General features: G+C 39.2%; 1 protein-coding gene, 1 long non-coding RNA gene and 1 pseudogene across 3 annotated transcripts; 2 read left to right on the top strand and 1 right to left on the bottom strand.

The window, feature by feature from the left end:
* The first annotated feature begins 660 nt into the window (after positions 1 to 660).
* Positions 661 to 3328, top strand: LOC146267763 (uncharacterized). Its single transcript, XR_014724683.1, has 7 exons — positions 661 to 754; positions 889 to 1021; positions 1281 to 1349; positions 1666 to 1713; positions 1790 to 1907; positions 2553 to 2723; positions 3156 to 3328. It is a non-coding gene; the product is annotated as an uncharacterized LOC146267763 (long non-coding RNA).
* Positions 3329 to 3487: 159 nt separating this feature from the next.
* LOC146267762 (G2/M phase-specific E3 ubiquitin-protein ligase-like) lies at positions 3488 to 5762 on the top strand. Its single transcript, XM_084667224.1, has 4 exons — positions 3488 to 3771; positions 4163 to 4335; positions 4653 to 4867; positions 5548 to 5762. The coding sequence occupies exons 1-4, from the start codon at positions 3562 to 3564 to the stop codon at positions 5760 to 5762; spliced, it is 813 nt and encodes a 270-aa protein (XP_084523350.1). The 5' UTR covers positions 3488 to 3561.
* A 115-nt stretch (positions 5763 to 5877) lies between these two features.
* On the bottom strand, positions 5878 to 13148 carry LOC146267761 (uncharacterized; annotated as a pseudogene). The gene is made up of 3 exons (XR_014724679.1): positions 13057 to 13148; positions 7135 to 8435; positions 5878 to 6873 (listed from the first exon to the last, which is right to left on the bottom strand). The product of XR_014724679.1 is annotated as an uncharacterized LOC146267761 (transcript).
* Between the last annotated feature and the right edge of the window lie 6741 nt (positions 13149 to 19889).

Raw genomic sequence — 19889 nt, 5'->3', positions numbered from 1 at the left:
GTCAGGCTCTAACAAATAATGGATTAGGTACATCATGCACTGTTTTTAGGTAGAAACAATGAAATGTGACAACAATTAATATTAACTTGTATGACATTGGTAATGTAATATAATATAAACTTTCGTAATTCTAAATGATCAAATGGATAATGCATTTGCAGTTTGTCAATCCTTAAAAAAAAGGTAATGTATGTAATCAAACTAGTATTGCAAGCCAATACAGGCATAGTCAATCTAGTGGATGTTTTTTTCAGTTTTAGAGGATTATGTCTTTCATTCATTTGTTTTCAATATTCTTTTAGGAGTACCAGTGCAGGAGTCAGTGGATGGACAACTGTCCACCATTGAGCTGAATTGGAGTCTGGCAGAATTGAACCACTTTGTTTGTCAGAGATTCCCAATGATTACCTTGAACCTGGTGGGATTTGAGCTGGCAAAAGTAGACAAGGGCAAAAAAATCAAAAAGGTCCGAGCCAACTCTGTGAGAGCCTTGAAGAAAGTGATGGGAAAGAGCAGACTCTACATTGTCCCCTGTGCTGAAGTGGGGCAGGTACAGTGCAGTTTCTATTCACTGTATTTGCGTCCATGTGTCCAAGTGCATAATTCATAAAATATTCTGATTTGTCTCTTCAGACACAGGATCTACCCATACCACCTGACGCCATACATGAAGCACAAGGCAACCCAGCACTTGAGAGGCCTCAAAGTCCAAGAGCAGAAGTCCTCACTAACTGCGACAATAAATGATGTAGAGGTAGGTAACTCGCTGTCTTAATTCTTCACTATTGGACTGGATTTCATCAGTGACTATTTATATGAACACAAGGGGGGTTGGAGGATCAGAGGAAATGCGTAACCACATTTCCGCTTTGCTTTTCTGAATTGCAGGGGTACACCTCTGACTCGTCCAGTCATCATCAGTCTACATCCGACCAGCACTGAGACTGTAGAAAACCTTGAGAGAGCTCAAAGTCCAGGACTGGTTGTACTGCCTATACCTGGAACACCACATGATGTAGAGGTAACTTGTTCTTTCCTAACTTTAAATAGAGGGTTTGGAGGACCTATCCAAATACATTTATCTGCTGTGTCAAGGTTTTTTTTTTTTTTTTATATGACTCATTGTTGTCTCTCTCCTTAACTCTGGTTTGTTGTAGTAATGTGCAACTTGAATTAAAACCCAAGCAATTTCAATTAATTGTTCACTTGTCATTTAAACAATAGTGTTATAAAAAAGTGTTGTAGCATTTGCTTCCTGGTTTTAATAATTGTTTTAACAGGAGTGGAGGACTGTACGGCAACAACAAGACATTGAATACAGTCTGTCATTGAGAGCTGACCAAGAAAAGGTATGTTTGTTTTTTTACATTTAACTGTAGGTATTTGCCTTTCCCCTCTGCTCTTCTCCTTGTACACCAACGGCTGCACCTCCAGTCCCCAGGACCTTTTATATTGTGTATATTCACTATATACATTATAATTTATTTAGCATACCTTTCCCCGTAGTAGTTGGCTTTGTACCTTGTTAGTATAGTTAGATTTGTTTAAAGTTAACCCCACTTATGTATTCCTATACGTATGGACCTTCCTGCCAACATCAAGTCCTTGTCTGTGCAAACTTTCATGTTTAAATTTCTGAAGCTGATGGTTTTTATTTGATGACAGGATCAGAGCAGACGAGCTGTGTGCGACTACGAGGAGAGGCGTTTGAAGGTACTATATCATCTCCGTAAGCATCTATTCAGTAGAAGGCACATATTCAACCTGTTACAAACTCACTGTCTCTCAGACAATAAATGAGACTCATGAGGACAACTGAGGAACCTGCTGGTGGCATACCTCTGAAAGTCAGTTTTCCAGATGGCACAATGAAGATCAGACGGTTCCATACATCTGATCCTATGCAGGTAAACATTGTTGAATGTACAGATGTATAAATGCTTAATTTGCATTTTTTTAATGTGATTCATCTGGATTTGTCAAATTTGGGATTTTCCAACCAAAAACCATGACCCATCTGAAGCATGTAGACCTGTAAGGTTTTGCATCTCAAATATGAAAACGGCCTTTCAAAGAAAAGGCTTTGTTTTTACAGAAGTCAAAATCATTCAATTGAGTGCTTAGCATTCCGCACTGTATGAGGTTACCTAATAAAACCTCTGAACACATGATGACATTATGTAATATCATATCAATTTCCTCATCCCTACATATACATGGTTTGTCCTTGTTGTTGTCTAAATTGACCATCTACTGGTGCCTGCAAGCAGGCCTCATAACTGGAAACTAAACACCTTAACATTATACTACTCTCCCTCCATTGGTGTGTAAATGCGACTGTGTTACCTGCTACTGCCTATACTATAAATATGGTACTATGTAAGACACATTTTGCATATGGTGCAATTGTATTTTTTGGTTTAAACAATATAGTTTTATATATTTAAAATATATAAACACAGCAAGGATTTCAGGTCAACTGCAGTCATAAACCTTGATTGTCATTGTACTGATATTTTCCGGCTAGTAAATAAGTACATATTTTATTTCAGGCCTTGTTTGACTTTGTTGAATCACATGCCTCAGCCACTGAGTACTTTTACATCAGAGAAACTACGTCAGGCACCACAATCATCAACATAGTGTCTGGGACTCTTCTGGACCACAACATCACCTCTCCATTGAACCTCCATGTTCGATGGATGGACATGGAGGAAGTGCAGGTGAATAATATAATACAAGTAGTGGGGTGGGTATTTATCACTTATGTTTTGGACAGCCTCATTTATGTTTCTGTGAAATAAATTTAAACACAGGATTGGCAATGACGCATGTGTAACGTACCTTTTGGTATTAAAGCAGCAGTTACAACTTCATTCAACGCTTGTTTAATGCATTGCATGCTAGACCTCAAAGCTCATTTACCAATTTGAAAGTGTGATTTGGTTAACATTGTTGTGGATAGAACTAAATTAGATTACCTTTGAATTAAAATTCACTTTTTGAAAGTCAAGATTTACAAAGGTGTTAAGTTTTTAGCTCCGAAATCAATGTAATCTACAAGTCTTTCATTTTTGAATAACAGACCCCATATATAAATGCTAATAGATGTAATCTTTTATCTTTGTGTATTTACAACTTATCACTTTCTGAAGACCATTTACCAGCAGCAAAAGAGTTTCTGCTGAAGTGCCTGATTTGGAGGTTGTCCAAAGTGATTTTGGGCCTACACAGTGTGGACCTGCAGAGGAAATCTACATAGATGACCTTGACATCATGCCGAGCCAGATGAGATGCAGCTAACGGATAACATTGAAATTTGTTGTAACGTTTCCAGTCTATGGTCAGTTTTTTCTAGATGAAATATAGATTTTGGCATGTGACTTTGAATGCATTTGGGGGGGGGGGGGGGGTGGGGGGTGGACTTTACTGCATTTATAAATGTTTGCAGATGCACAGAAGATTTTGACTATTCCCCAAAAGAAATTATTTTAGAACTTGGGAAAAATATTAACTACAACTTGAGCTGCAGTTTCAACATCAACCGAAACAACGTACTCGATGGTGCATTTACAGCATTCAACCGGAAGTCGTTCAATCCATTTAAGAGAATTTCTGTTTAAGTTTTCTGATGAAACTGGACATGTTGAGGAAGGAATAGATTTGGGAGATCCAAGACGAGAGCTTCTAAGTCTACTGATGGAAGAAATTGAGCGCTCCCCGATGCTGGCAGGTCCAGATGGACAAAAAACCTTGCTCTTGACTCGATCGGTGAGCCTTTTTGTCTACATTTTCAGTTAACATTTTCATTTCAGTAGCACTGGCAAAAGATAGAATGGTTGCCTTGGAAGTTTTGAATAAAATAAAGTAATCATGGCTAATTGGCTATTACATGTAAGACTACTTTGGAGTAATGTTATCATGTCAATTTTACTCTCCAGCTGTCAGAGAAGACAAGTACTATATCATGGGGAAGGCTATATCAGTCAGTATGGTTCATGGGGGGCCATCACTGGGATTCTTTACTCCCACTTTATTTGATTGTATTGTGAAAGATAACGTCTCACCCACCATTGATGTGCACGACCTTGACTTGCGAGCTAAAATCATACAGGTAATTTTTTACTTTACCTATTCATGCTAAAATATCTGATTTTGCCAGGTATCAGACGCCAAGTCCATGGAGGAGTTGCTTTCAGTTGTGTCCAGTCACAGTGACTACCTGTCTAATGCAGGCTGCCTACGAGCTGTAAAATGTCTGGAGGACAAAGACCTGCTTTTGCAGGACATCCTCCAGTTCCAAGTTGTAAACCAACTCCATGGTCCACTCGAACGGTATAAATGAGCATTGTTTTAAAATGTTTAAAAGTTCTGTTTGTCGATTTTGAGCTCTAACATTGGAACCAACATTCATTGTAAAGCAACCAGCGTACAAATGCTGTAAATTTTCATTTTTTATCCCATGAAAGACATTTATACGGGATAATGATTCCCTGCACTATGCAGTGCCTGGTAACACAACGTGAAATGTTTAAGTTCTGTTCTTACAGTACACAATTTCAGTTTGCTTTTCAATGCTACATTTTTATAATGTGACAATTCAGGCTTGAGCTCACTCACCTACTGGATCTATCCACTTTTAATTCTTCAAGGTTCAAGGAAGGCCTGAGGACATTAGGATTGTTGGAGGAGGTTTTCAAACAGCCAGAAGCCTTTCGTCCTCTCTTCTGCAGCCCACCACAGACCCTTAGCGCAGATTGTCTCGATCACCTGTTTGTCATCTGTTTTTCCAGTGCAGGAAGTAACAGACGAGTAAAGGAAAACATTGCTGTGGGCTTTTGGAGAGATTACCTTCTAGATGCAGAGGGCAAGTAATAGATCAGTTTGCTTTTTATTTAGTTTACCATAATTTTACCAGTCAAGTTGGGCCTGCCCGTGCATAGCTTGAATGTCACACACATGATCCAATCCCCGGCCACTGACGAGTTAGACAGACTACAGCTCGCTGATGCTTAACTTAATACTCTAGTGCATGATTCTGAACACCACTTAAACCTGCACTATCACTTTTTGAACCCCCCCCCCCCCCAAAAAAAATAAATAAATAAATAAACTGTGTAAATGGTAGGAACTAGTATATTGGATCCAGTGGTTGAAAAATACAAATTTGACTGCCGTATTTTCCGGACTATAAGGCACACTCAAAAAGCCTTTAATAAAAAAAAAAAAACTGAGCTTTATAATCCAGAGCGCTTTATATATGAAAGATCGAAAATGGACCAGTCATTGACAGTGCGCCTGAGTGCGAACAATACGGTAATACAAACTATAGACGACAATAAAATGGCTAAATCGACATCAACTTGAAAATAATGCATATTATGGACAAATTAATGTGCATTTTCAGAAATTGGTTATTGTCCCTGTATTACCATGTTCAGTAATAACTAGTATAAAAAATGTTTTTGGGCTGACAGGATCACTTTATGTAAAGTTGCATAGGGCAGCTTGAATTAGCTTCCTTATAACACATTTCTTTCTTTACAGAAGGTAACTCCCCCTGCTCGTTGGAGAAAATTCTCATGTTTGCGACTGGATGCAGTGCGCTACCTGCCATTGGCTTGAAGCCGGAACCATCCATCGAGTTCCTGCACACTGACAGTCTTTTACCTGGGGACACTCAACAGAGGGCAAAGTTTCCAACGGCAAACACGTGTGAACTGCTTTTGTCTACCTTTGCACAAGGATTACACTGCCTTTAAGTACAATATGGACTTTGATATTTGCAATACACAGGGCTTTGGTCAAGAGTAGGGCCTTCGAATGAAATGGTATAAGGAAACTGTCAATAGGCTTTTTGTTTTTTGGTACTGTTCATCTTTAATTCACAAATTCAAACCAAGCTTCTTTTTTTTTTCTGAACCTCAAACGTAATTTACAATAGTACAAAAATGTTGTTCAAATAAATGTGACGGAAGAGTTGTAAAATAAAGTGGTCTTTCTGTTACTATAACATCACCTAGATCTATGAATCAAGCACATTGCAAGGCAAATCTAAAAAGAGAGCATAGACATGCATTAGTCATGTGATTCAAGGCAGTCCCCTGGCTGGCTCATTCAACTTATTAGAAATTTCAGTGAGGCATGTTTGATATTTCACTTTCAAGTCCACAATTCCCTCTATAGCCCTCAAAATGTCTTGCTGTTGTTGGTGGTTAAGATTTACATTGAGTTGTTGGACAACTACAGCTGGGAACTGTTCTTCTGTCAGTTGGAAAGTTGTTGATGCCATGTTGTGCCAGAAGGGCCTCTAAACTGTCCTCCCTATATGGGTCATCACCAAATACGTTGTTGATGGGAGTGCTGTCTGCCTCTATGTTGGTCAGCATGCCGTCTGTCCAGATCTGAAGGGTGTTCGGTTGTTTTCTGTCCTGAGACTGTGCTGATTCCAGGCCTCTCTAAACATGTTCAACCTACGTTGAATTTCTGGTAGATAGGTCAGGTGTAGTGATAACTTGTGGATGTCATTTTCTGGATCTAGTATGGCAGCATCCTCTAGGCTGTAGAATTCATTGTAGAAGTCGTGTAGAACTTGCAGGAACACGTCTCTCCAGAGGCGCTCTATCCTCTGGTTGTGGACAGATTCCCCTGTTATTTGACTACTGCGCTCTACACCCTGGACAATATTCATGAACAATGCTACTTGTGTGTTCTCCCCACCATGATCAGAGCGAACTCTGGATGGGAGTCCACACAGGCATGTTGCCTTCAAGAACTGTAAGTACAGTGACAGCTTTGTTGTTTGTATTACAGTTTAGGTATGTTACTAGGCGTGAGTATCCATCTATGGCTCCATGAACAAGTAAGCTCCACCTGTAAAGGAAAAACAATTGGTCAACAAAATTAGTACTTGTCAGTTATATACAATACATCTTTAATGGTGCCATTTGTAGAATTTGAGAAGAAACAAACTAGTTTCTCTTTCCAGCTGACCAGCTTATAAATGCAGAATTTCTGGTATTTCTGATAATCAGGGAATACATGTTCTACAGCTTTTGGAAGCTGGTTACTGAACAAGAAAGTAGTTTGCTTGGTACTACAGTGCACATTTAATTGTCAAATACAACTGAATACCTGATGAGACGCATGTTTCCATCCATATGCCAAAGACTGTGGGGATGTGGCACATGGTATGTTCTTCTTGCCACGGTAGCGCTCCATCTTCGTGCAGCAGCCGCTGGGTCAATATAAGTCAGCATCGCTCTCACTCTGTCGTGTTACAAAGAATTCTTCTGCTCGCAGCAATGCCCTGATCATCTGAAACCACAGGCAACTTACCCTTTTGGTAAACATTTTTTTACTAAATTGACATGTGTTTTGATAGAAAATTGAATCTTCATTCCCCAATTAAATATATCAGAAATAATAGTCGAGATCGCGAATACAAGCGGCCGAAATGAGCTTCCTCTGCAGGGTGTCCGGGCTCTCCCTTAGAGATAGGGTGAGAAGCTCGGTCATCCGGGAGGGGCTCAGAGTAGAACCGCTGCTCCTCCGCGTCGAGAGGAGCCAGCTGAGGTGGCTCGGGCATCTGATTAGGATGCCTCCTGGACGCCTCCCTGGTGAGGTGTTCCGGGCACGTCCCACTGGGAAGAGGCCCCGGGGAAGACCCAGGACACGCTGGAGGGACTATGTCACTCGGCTGGCCTGGGAACGCCTCGGGGTCCCCCAGGAAGAGGTGGTGGAAGTGGCCGGGGAGAGGGAAGCCTGGGCCTCCCTGCTTAGGTCGTTGCCCCCGCGACCCGATCCCCGGACAAGCGGAAGATGACGAGACGAGAAATAATAGTCAAACATAATTAATTATGAATGAGCTAAAAGGAAAATGTCTCTTTGCAGTTGTATTTACATTAATAATCATGAATCAGTCATTTCCAACAGTGATAGATATTTGCAACATTGGTAAGGTATTGGATATCTATTTTAATCAATTTAATGTCACCTTAGTGAAACTATCTAAAACATAATAACCCTAGGTGTTCTTAAACATTTGAGTGGTAGTGCATGAACACTGTCTATTTATTAATGCAAACAAATAGGCCTACAAACTTTCAGAATGTGTAGGCTATAGCCTACATCACACGGGCCAGGATGCTAGAAAATGTTACAAAAATACTGATTAGTTATAATACACTTATACACCTCATTTCCAGATCTCGGAAACTGTCTGTGAAAACTTCTTATATGATCTTCAAGTTCCTCATTGGTTAGGGTTCTTGACCTGGAACTCCTAATTGGTAATCCAAGCTCTCTGGTTTTCTTATATAAAAAAGATACTGAACATTTCAGCAGCTGTCCCATCCACTTGACTGTGTAGCCTTGACCCACGAGGAACTGTATTTGCTGCCTTGTTATGGCAATTTTAGGTCTCCCTCGCTGGCCTGAGAACATAAGTTAGAGATACAAGTTGGGCAGAGATGGTCAGGAAACGTTAACAACTAATGTAGCTAATAAAGACAATACTGTAAAGTCAAGGTAGATAACATTGGCGCTCGACAGCTAGCAAACTATCTTAAGTAATAACCTACAGAGATCTCTAATACAAGGTATATTTGGCTAACCACCATATTACCATTGTACGAGTAATTTGCTGTGCTCTCCAGACATTGCATGTGGGTGGTGATGAGAGCTCGGAGTTCTTCAAGGCTAGCAACAAGTTCTTGCATTGTCTCCACCGATAAAATACCGTCCAGTCTTCTTAAATTCACAAGTGATGACTCAATCGGCATCAATTGTACGTGGCTTATGTTAGCTTGTTGGAAAGCTCTTTCTAATGCTCTGCATTTTCGTCCTATTTCTTCAATTACACATAGGTGTGCCATTTCTCAAATCGGTTTGTCGATATTTTCTCTGTAGTGCTGTCTTCTGTGAGGTGTGGTCTTCAGCAGCTAATTTGCATGTTAACTAGATATCTTCAGCAGCTAATTTGCATGTTAACTAGATATCTTGTTGGCAATAGTTACTAGTACTTATTGGTTTCGGGATATGTCAGAATAGTTACTAGTAAACAAAAAAATAGTTACTAGTATCTAATGAAAGTTACTAGTAAAACGGGAATAGATACTAGTAACTATAGAATAGTTAATAGTATCTAATGAAAGTTACTAGTAAAACGGAAATAGATACTAGTAACTATTGGATTAGTTACTAGTAACTAAAGAATAAGTACTAGTAACTTAGTGACTAGTACGTTTATAGAAATAAATGTTAAAACGGCCTGTATGCCTATTGACTATCAGTAAACGTGTAACTTAACATGTAGGTCTAATTCACTGGATCTTTACTGAAAATAATGTAACTACTTTGTCTTGCTGCACGTTAGTTAACCAGTATTTAATCCATTAAGAAACCCTTTGAAACAAGCTGATTCAACTACTGCGATAGCATTGTCACTCAACCCTGCTCATTTGGCCTTTCTGAACATAGGTCTTTGCTTTAAAATTATTTTTGAAAAACTGGCAATCATTGTTTGTATGGAATTTTACAACTGACTTTGTTAGATAAAAACTTTTCTTTTAGCCTTTTGATTACTATGGCCAGGTTCACATGGTATATTGCCAAGACGTAGGTCTACTCATATGCACCATGTGCTGTGCTACCTAGCTAGCGCGGCTACTTGCTGTGGCCTACACAACTAATAAAGCTAATTAAGCTTTAAGTGAAACAGCGGAATATTGCCTGGCCTAAACTTCCGTATGTAAATCCACGCAGAACAAGCATGTCCTTGATTAAACAGTTTGTTTAGTTGAATATTAACAAATGTATTTCTAACTAGGCTAGCTACAGTGTTGTAGGTTGAGTGCACATGTCATAATTGGCCAACTGCCAAATAATTATAGGCTTTGTGGAACGCCGCTAGGACATAGCTACATTGAATCAAACGTTCAGAAAGCCACATTATCCTTATTTTAACTATTTTATTCTGCCATTGTTTTAGTGAGGGCTGTATATTACTGTAATCTAATACGACCTAATCTATGTCAGCTACTGTAGCACAAATTACAGAACAGAACTAATGCTAGGTTAGCACTAACTAGCTAACTAGCTAGCTAAAACACACTCACTAGACCATCTGGCTCTAACTAAATTAGGAAAAAAGCCATCTGTAATTCCCGCCTTAGACTTCTTTATCAAAAAGCAATGCTTCGATAGTATGTGTTACACGGTTAATTAAAAGAGTATTACAAGATAGACTAGAGAGAGTACAATTTCTGGGGAAATTGTAGGGTGTGCTTGCTTGCTTCAGTTGCAGGTGGGTCCGTTTTCCCTTGTAGTGATATTTTCAAGCATTTAGCCTACTCGTATTGCATAATTCATTAAGAACACCCTTTGAAACAAGCTACTGTAACAACGTTGTCACTGGCAGTATTTCAGATACAATTCAAATAGCACCGATTCAAATAGCACCGTCTGCTAACTGGAAATAAGCCCCCCAAAACGTAAATAAGTTCGATAATAATTTAGGGGGACATGGCTAATTAAAAAGCAGTTTGCTAGGGGCAAGCTAGCTGCCGTTGCTATCCACACTCCACTGATTGTTTGAAAGCGCAGGAAATTAGAACGTTTCTTTTGTAAGGGATAATGTATAGTAGACCCGACAGGGCGAACAGCACCCCAACACAAAGCGGAGGGGTTTTGTTTCGCCCTGAAGGGGCTTATTTCCCCGATAATGACCGGCGTTCTATACATTATCCCGCTTATTACATGGCTAGGCCTACTTGCCAACAAAAATAACTTAACACAGTGTCTTTGTACATTGTATTTGTTACCATTCGTATTGTTGATCAGAAGAGAAATAGTTTGCCAAAGACGTTGACCTTTATAGACTTTGAACATTATTTAGGATTCAAATCAGCTGACGTCGCTAAGCAACAGAGTACGCTGGGGTTACCGGACTACTTGCGGAGTGCTACGAAAGACATGAATCCGAGGCAAAAAGGCCACTTCCCTTGACAGCGGTCAAATATGCATAGCAACGGTCAAATATGAGAAAATTGTTCACCGCAGAACGTTGGGAAGCCCCATTCAAGTGAATGAAGCATTCTACAGCATTAAGAACAGCCGTGTAATAAGACATAATAAAGTTTAGCCATAGCTGTGGCATTGAAGACATTACTGTAGCCTACTACACTCCAAGTGGGCGAGCCGAGTCTGTGACTCTGTGGCTAACGTGAAAACAAGACGCAGTCTCACTCAAATTCCAGGTTTTACCCAAATAACAAACTATGCTGACCCGCTGGCTGTCTTCGCAATCGTCATAACATTTCCCTCTTTCAGTTTTTTAGTGTAAAATTGAACTATAAAATTAGCTACAAAAATTAAGATGCTGACGCTTTCTAGCATGGCTGCCGCCGAAAAGATGAGGCAGTCTCACGGGCGACCTGCACTCGCTCAAATTTCAAAGACTGTCACGACCTAAATCAAAAATGCGAGATTGCAGTTCTACTCGAAATTGCTTTCTCTACAAAGCCAAATGGTTGTGATTTTTTGGGGGTGGTATTTTTCACTTGTAATCCAAGCTCCAATTTGCGAGCTAGAAAGTCTCTATCACGTTGTATCCATGCGTCGTTGTTAACGTGTTGACATGGTGACGTAGCTAGCACAGAGTTACCCTTTGTCGACTATATGGCAATTTTCGCCACAAAAACGTAACCTCCTAAAGTGTACAACGGAACATAAATCCCAATACAAGCAACTCAATCGAGACCAAGACAAACATTTTGGTACAGGCGTTGTCCAAATATTGACTGAGTTTTAGGGGTGTGAAGAGAAACAATAATAATAATAATATATATGTGAGATAAAAATAGCTTGTGCTCGCAGAAGGCAAACATACCCCAATTATCAAATAGGCAGATATTAGGTCTACTTACCTCTGATACTTAGGCGCTCCCTGTTGTCCACAAAGCTGAGTGTGGCAAGACAGTAGAAAGAGCGGGAATGCGCAGTGGTTGCTCGTTACTAGATACGCACGTATACTAATTAGATGTTTATTTTTATTTTTTATGTTGTGGCCACAGCATGTTGCTTTAAAATACATTGTCAAAGAAAACCACAGATCTTGCACATAAACTTGAATATGCCAGCAGAATTATAGACTGTTAGATTGTTTGATTAGATAAATTCAGGTTTTTTTTAACATTACATGTTTAATTGAGTAATTGATTAAATAAATAACATAAAAAATGTGTTCATATGACATCGTTACAGATAAGGGGGATATTCTAAAATACATTATATACAATTATTATAATAAAATGGATAATCGGACACTTCATGTGTTAACAATATTTGGATCATATTTTTAAATGTGGGCCCCTTAGACAAACACACTGATATGTTTGAAGACTACTGTCCCACATTTGCGGCATCATAAAGTGAGGAAAAAAAATATTTGATCCCCTGCTGAATTTGTACGTTTGCCCACTGTAATGGAAGAATTTGAGTGGCACTGTGTAGATCTGACTAGTCAAGGGATATGGTTTTAATACAATTTATTTAGCCTATACAATTACATATGATTAAACAAAGCTTTGCTGATCAGTCACTCTTCCTAGTCGACGATCACGCCGGCGTGATCAGAGCGCTGGTCAGCTTTCGGACCACGAAGCATGTAAACAAAGACACTCAGAGGGCTGCCGTCGATTTCATGCGATAGTGCAGACCTGAAGCTACATTTGAGTGTTTGAGTTGTGTAAATAGGCCAAGTAAAACTTAACTTACGATTTTTTCAATTCCATGAAAAAAGTGCGTTAAAAAAAGCGCTCTTTTGTGCGCTCGTTGCGTTTATTTGAATATTTTCATTGTTTTTTGTCCAAAAATGAAACGGAGAAAAACGGGTGATTCTGCTCACTCATAGCACGTGCACGAGAAAGCGAGAGGACAAAGAGACGTCTAAGAAAAAACGGACTAGGTTTATTATGACTAGTATTAGTCATAATAAACCTATTTTGAGTAGTTTTGGGGAGATTTTGAGTAGTTTAGGAGTACATTTGGACTTACTTAAGGTGAAATGAAGCGGACAGGATATCCTACATGCCGTCGACTTTGTATTTCCGCTTGAGAGCAAAAAAAAAAAACATGTTGGCCTACCAAGATTCTGTTGTTGACACCGAGAGGTGAGAAAAACATTTATTGCTTTCGTTTATTTTATTATCTAATTCTATTCTACTTCACTATAGTACAAATTCCTTAGAACATCTTGATTTTTGATGTTTTATTGACATACAGAGAAAAAACAGAATTGCAACGGAGAATTACCACGGTAGTCAAAGAGAAGGTTATAAATGAGCCAAGTCTGACATCTAGTGGAGAATTTTTATTTATTAAATTTTTTTGAATAATTTATGAAATATTATTTTGGACAGTTATTGTTGGCACAATAACAGTGTATATGGATAGACCTGCTCTCTTTGTAAATAGCTTGATTATATCTCAACTTTACCTTTTTATGTTCACATATACAACTTGTGCTTCAATATTAATCTTTTGAAAAGCTTTGTTGAGTATGTGTGTGTGAAATATGGTCAAAAAACCATAATTTTCCCACACAGAGCTTGTGTTTTTGTGTCTGTATGTTGAAAAGTATGCCAAAGTGAAAACCCTAATTTAACAGGTCATGTAGGTGAGATTGTGCTGAAAAAAATGATACCAAACATTGGTATGATAAACATTTCTTTATGCAGTATATCAAGGCCAAATCAAAGGTACTCAAAAACGGCCAAAATAGCTCCAGACTCCAGAGAGAAGGAGGTGCCATCCACACAGGTCGTTCGTAAGAGTAATAAAGACTATAAGGAAAGGTCTTCCTTATATGAACAGATGTTTTTCATCACCATGATTGGTCAGCACTGGTCAGTGACCTCTTAAGACAATAGAAACCCCCCAGGCCAGTGTCCCATGTTGATGTAGCTTCTAGTTTCTACAAACAGGATATCTGACTTGGCCATCTCCTTGGCCAAAAGGTCAGGTCAGCTCTGCCCAACCCCCAGACCTAACTAAGACCCTCTGGATCTTAGTTAGGCATCTTAAAACGACACCATAAATTCCTTAAGACAATCTGAGTGTCCCTTCTACAGTGTAAACCACATCACAGAACCTCAGTTTCTGTCTATAACAAAGGAACTTACTTTTTACCAGTTAAAGAAACATAGATATTGTAACTATGTCAAAAAGTGCCATTACACCCACTGACAAAGAAATGATCTGTCTATAATTTTAAACAATAATTATTATCTATTGATTTGCAGTGAAATAATTTGACCCCCTCTCAATCAGAAAGATTTCTGGTTCCCCGGTGTTCCTAATCTCAGTTTGTTACTAGTGCTGTCAAACAATTAAAATATTTAATCACGACTAATCGCATTAATTTCATAGTTAACTCGCAATTAATCACAATTAATTGCACATTTTCATCTATTCTAAATGTCCCTTGATTTATTTTTGTTCCGTTCTTTTTTCAAATGTTAATGCTCTTTTCAACATGGAAAAGTGATTCGGATCGCTTCGTGAAATATTTTATTTTTATTGAAAACAACATTGCAATCGCCTTTAAAAGTAAACTTTCCATTCAGAATCTTATTGGCATACATTTCGGCGTCTCGCACTCGCCATCCATTCAAAACGTAACGTTAGCCTACTACCTGAGAATGTCTAATATCCGTAAACGGGCTCTGCTACTACTCTTTAGCCGGCTCGCAAGCTAAACATGTGTGTAGCGTGCCTGTTGTTTTGTTTCCGGTCTAGCTAGATCCGGTGTGGTGTTGTAGTTTTTCTAACCTCGGCAGTTGTTGCAACAGCATATGAAAAAAAACTACAAAGTTTGCTAGGCCAAAAAGATCGCTAATTGCGCGATAAAAAAATTGACGCCGTTAATTTGGGTTTGCGTTAACGCCGTTAATAACGCGTTAAACTGATAGCACTATTTGTTACCTGTATAAAAGACACCCGTCCACAGAAGTAATTAATCAGATTCCAAACTCTCCATCATGGCCAAGACAAAAGAGCTGTGCAAGGATGTCAGGGACAAGATTGTAGACATACGCAAGGCTGGATGGGCTACAAGACCATGGCCATGCAGCTTGGTGAGAAGGTGACAAAGTTGATGTGATTATTCACAAATGGAAGAAACACAAAAGAACTGAACTCTCTCAGCCTGGGGATCCATGTAAGATCGCACCTCTTGGAGTTGATTAAGAGAACGGTCAGGAATCTCCCAGAACTACATGGGAGGATCTTTACAGTGATCTCAAGGCAGCTGGTCACCAAGAAAACAATTGGTAACACACTACGCCATGAAGGACTGAAATCCTGCAGGTCCCCCTGCTCAAGAAAGCACATGTAGAGGCCCGTCTGAGGTTTGCCAATGAACATCTCAATGATTAAGAGGAGAACTGGGTGAAAGTGTTGTGGTCAGATGAGACCGAAATCAAGCTCTTTGGCATCAACTCAACTCACCATGTTTGGAGGAGGAGGAATGCTGCCTATATGACCCCAAGAACACCACCCCCCTGTCACCTGTTGAGGGAGGTCAAGGTGTGAGTTGCCGAACGTCAGCCTCTAAACCTTAATGACTTGGAGAATATCCGTAAAGAAGAGTGGGACAAAATCCCTCCTGAAATGCGTGCAAACGGGGTGGCCAACTACAAGAAACGTCTGAGCTCTGTGATTGCCAACAAGGGTTTTGCCACAAAGTACTAAGACATGTTTTGCAGAGGGGTCAAATAATTATTCCACCCATTAAAAGGCAAATAAATTCTTAACAATTTTGACATGCGATTTCTGGATTTGTTTGTTGTTATTCTGTCACTCACTGTTCAAATAGACCTACCATTAAAATGATAGACTGATACTTTCTTTGTCAGCGGGCAAACGTACAAAATCAACAGGGTATCAGGTACTTACATTTAGCAGACACTCTTATCCAGAGCGACTTACAGTAAGTACAGGGACATTCTCCCAGTGGCAAGTAGGGTAAAGTGCCTTGCCCAAGGACACAACATCAATTGGCTGTCCAGGAATCGAACCAACCTTCTGATTAATAGCCCGACTCCCTAACCGCCCAGCTATCTGACCCCCGAATACTTTTTTCCCATGTGGCCCACTTTTGGCTAACACCCAGATTAGCCTTCGTCGACTTTGCCACATCTTCACCAAAGGTGGCCAACATTTGATTTGTGATATTTGGGCCACATTTGCTGTTTAACACGTGGGCCACTTTAGGCTCACATGCTGATACACATTGCTGAGACTGCATTTTTGCCAAAAAAGCCCACATTTGATTTGTGATATTTGGGCCACATTTGCTGTTTAACATGTGGGCCACTTTAGGCTCATGTGCATTTTGTCCGGGCCAGAAAAATGCCTGCAGTGCCGTATGATTGCCTAAAGTGGCCCACATCCGTATGCTATCTGGGTAACCACATGTGTTTTTACTTTGTAATATGTATGTGTTTTAGGGCTGTGTTTTGAAACACGGAATAGAATACAAATTTCCAGGCAGCAAAATAACCCAATAATAATGTGTCATTTTGTGTGTGCATAAAATTCACATTGCCAGTTGTGTAATTGTATTTATAAACTGCATTAAGTTGAATATACATTATACATCATTTATATTCATTTGGTTAACATTTGGTAGTGGACTTCATTTAAGAGGTCCGCTTTCACTTCGTGTATCACATGATACATTTGGAAGTAGCCATGTAAGAAGCGGTCATCATCAGAAAACAAGTAGTTTTGTAGGTGATTCAAAAGGGTGTCTCCTCACCCCGCTGCTTCAAAGAGCTATACCAACATGTGTTATCCGATATGGCTGATAAAAGCCTTTGGAACCTAATAGTAGCTTTAGTAGGCCTCTACTAACCCATACACATGGTGTTGGGGATCATTTTTAAGTTCCCGTGTATAGTGAAAGGGAGTCTCAAAGTGAAGAAAATCCTAAGTCTGAACAAGTCAAAAATAAATTAAGTCCAAACGTTGAAAATTATTTTAAGTGTTGACCCGTCAAAAATCAGGTTAAGTCCAAACGTTGAAAAATAAACAAAGTCCAAAACAAACACACTGGAACTCAGAGTCTGATGCAAAGGTTTATTCCAACACAGGGTAAAAAAAGGTATCCAAGTGAGTAAGCTCCCAAGAGCAGACTGCCAGTTTCTCTCCGGACAGTCCCTTAAATACTGTATTTTCTTCATATTATTTGTGTCATTTCTTGCTATTGGTACAGTACAGTTGGTCAAAGATACATTATGCACCCTTACATTATTGGTCCCTTGTCCTGGGGTTTCAGATTACAGGTGTTTTCCTAATACAACGACAATTCTCCCAATTTACGGCTAATGGTCCTGAACTCTGCAGTTACAGACATGTGTGTGGGCGCAGGGTCTCAAACGTGCAACTTGATTTATAGTTGGGGGCCTCGTGCCTGTGAAAGTAGATGCATATCTTCAAGTGTTTTTTACCCCGCATTCCTCAGCCCCTAATATCCAGATCTGTACACTTTGGGCTTAATATTTTCTGCTGGTTTGTAGTATTAATAATAATCAGTCAACAGCTTAACATATATGGTTTCCAGTAATATAGAACATACTAAAAATATGGATTAAGTTTCATTTTAAATCAGATAAACCATTAATCATAACCTATCTTCCTCATAACAACAATGTGATATCAAATTCTACGTCAATGGGATGTATGTATTTTAATAAATGCCTATTGTCAATAACTCAAAAGGCTAAGAGTCAAATTGGGTGAAATATTACAGCATTGTAACAAGGGACAGCATGCATGCATGTAGATGTTTTTTTGTATTATTATTAGTCTTTGAGCCAGGTAAAGGAAAATAAATTGTTTAGACTACTGCAATAATAAATAAAAACCTGGCCCACTCACTCAAAACCATGAGAAAGATGGTGAGATGTTTGGCTCTTAGAGCCGTTGGGTTATGTATGGGAGGTCAAAGGTTGGTTAAGGTGTAGGGACAAGGTAAGTGTACTGGAGCTGCAAAGAAAGATAAAAACAAGTGATTACAAAGTGTGTTGCATGGTTATAGCAAACTAATCTAAAGATCAGACCTTAAGATGTTCTTCACTGATTAAATTGATTTAAAATCTACAAGTTCCATTACTGATTTGCGAGTAAGATACGGTAGTATTGAAAAGGAAGGTAAACCCTAGCCTGGATCTGCAAATCGAGATGGTCTACTATTTTATATTAAAGGTAAAACATGCACGATCCTCAAAACACAATTGCGCATGCCAGAATTAGAGCAAGATATTTGTGTTAACTAACAAATTATTCATATTTACAGTGTACAAGTATAAATACATACAAGAAAATCCTATTTAATAAATACATAAATCATAGATCGTCTAGCCACGGTGACTGAAGATTTTCTGCTACAAATTCGAAACTTTTTCCAGAATTGATCCAGAATTTCTAAAAACTGGATGGATGGACATAGAGTGACATTCTCTCTCTCTCCCCCCCCCCCCCCCCCCCTTTTAGTTCAAACAGACCATCGAAAATACCCTCTTGGCATCAGCATTAGAATGTGGAAGCACTAAAACCAAGGCTGCGATCTTCCACCTGGACTGTCTCTTCCTCTGTCTCCTCCTCTGTCTCCTCCTCTGTCTCTTCCTCTGTCTCCTTCTCTAATGGGCCTACCCTTTCCGCCACCTTCTCTGGGCCAGCATCCTCTAACCTGGCCTTTTTAGGGGGCTTTCCTCTCGGGGCTAATGAGAGGATGCTTGATTGCTTTTTACCTGACATCTTTGAAAGACAGATGCAATGATTAATGCATCCATGGCCCTGATATAATTATAAAATATGACATGATTTTAAAAGTGACCTATAACATCGACTATGCAATACACTTAAATGTATACAATTATTAAGCCTATTTGCAGAGAGATGTTTATAATGTGACGATATGTCAGTCATCGTGTGATCACGAAAATATGAATAGGTCTAGACTACTTGTTCAGAGCAGTTGTTGTCAGTGAACAGGCTGTAAAACTGTTGGTTAAGTTACAGACACTTACAAAACTGATCCTAATTATTTGGGAAACATTTTCTAACAGCAGTCAAGTTGTCATTGTATGAGTCAAACAAGTTGTGAATTTGTTGTAACAATAAAACAGGAAATTATGACTTCTGTGCTCAAAGTGATACTCGAGCTCCAGTGGGTGAACGAAACTTTCGGAAGACGTTGAAGCAGAATCACGTGAACAATTCCAGGATATGCTTTTTTTCATTGGTTGTTGCATTAAATCTTACCCAGATACAATAGTACTATTTTCTGATAGTTCCATAGTGAGAGTGTCCCGGCCAAAGACATTTTGATTGGGCGCTGCGGCATATTAAATGTATTATAAATAGTTTTCCGTGTGAGAAATACAATGTGTGGCGGGAGTGCATGACAAATGACTGAAATGAGTGACTGTCACGCTCAATGAGTGACACTTGAGAGCCCTGGTGTTATAGCCTATTTTTACATTTTATTTAGGCTATATTTACAAGAATTCTACTTGGTGTTGGTGGTAAAAAAAAAATACTGTTTGTTATTTAAAGGTGTTTGAGGTGAACATTCCCTGACAAAAAACGTTTCAAAAATACATTTGGAAGCTTCGATATTGTGAATCTCCGTAAACTCTGAGTCTGTCTGATGATGTAAAATCGATAGAGTTGTTGAAGTTCTGCGTGTGATATAGACGCATTTTCAGCCGATAGAAATGAATGGGAGGAATTTGCGTATAAACTGCACGTACATCCTCCCATTCATGTCTAGCAACAGAAACTACGTCTATATTACACGCAGAACTTCATGAACTCTCACA

This window comes from Hypomesus nipponensis, chromosome 11, assembly GCF_054491055.1.
Source record: "Hypomesus nipponensis isolate SF chromosome 11, ASM5449105v1, whole genome shotgun sequence".
Taxonomy (NCBI): domain Eukaryota; kingdom Metazoa; phylum Chordata; class Actinopteri; order Osmeriformes; family Osmeridae; genus Hypomesus; species Hypomesus nipponensis.
This window is presented reverse-complemented; position numbering and strand designations above follow the sequence as displayed.

Coding starts and splice junctions, on each gene's coding strand:
- LOC146267762 (XM_084667224.1), top strand. CDS start 3,562: ATGGTGCATTTACAGCATTCAACCGGAAGTCGTTCAATCCATTTAAGA. Junction 3,772..4,162: donor CCTTGCTCTTGACTCGATCG/GTGAGCCTTTTT, acceptor TGATTTTGCCAG/GTATCAGACGCCAAGTCCAT. Junction 4,868..5,547: donor TTACCTTCTAGATGCAGAGG/GCAAGTAATAGA, acceptor CTTTCTTTACAG/AAGGTAACTCCCCCTGCTCG.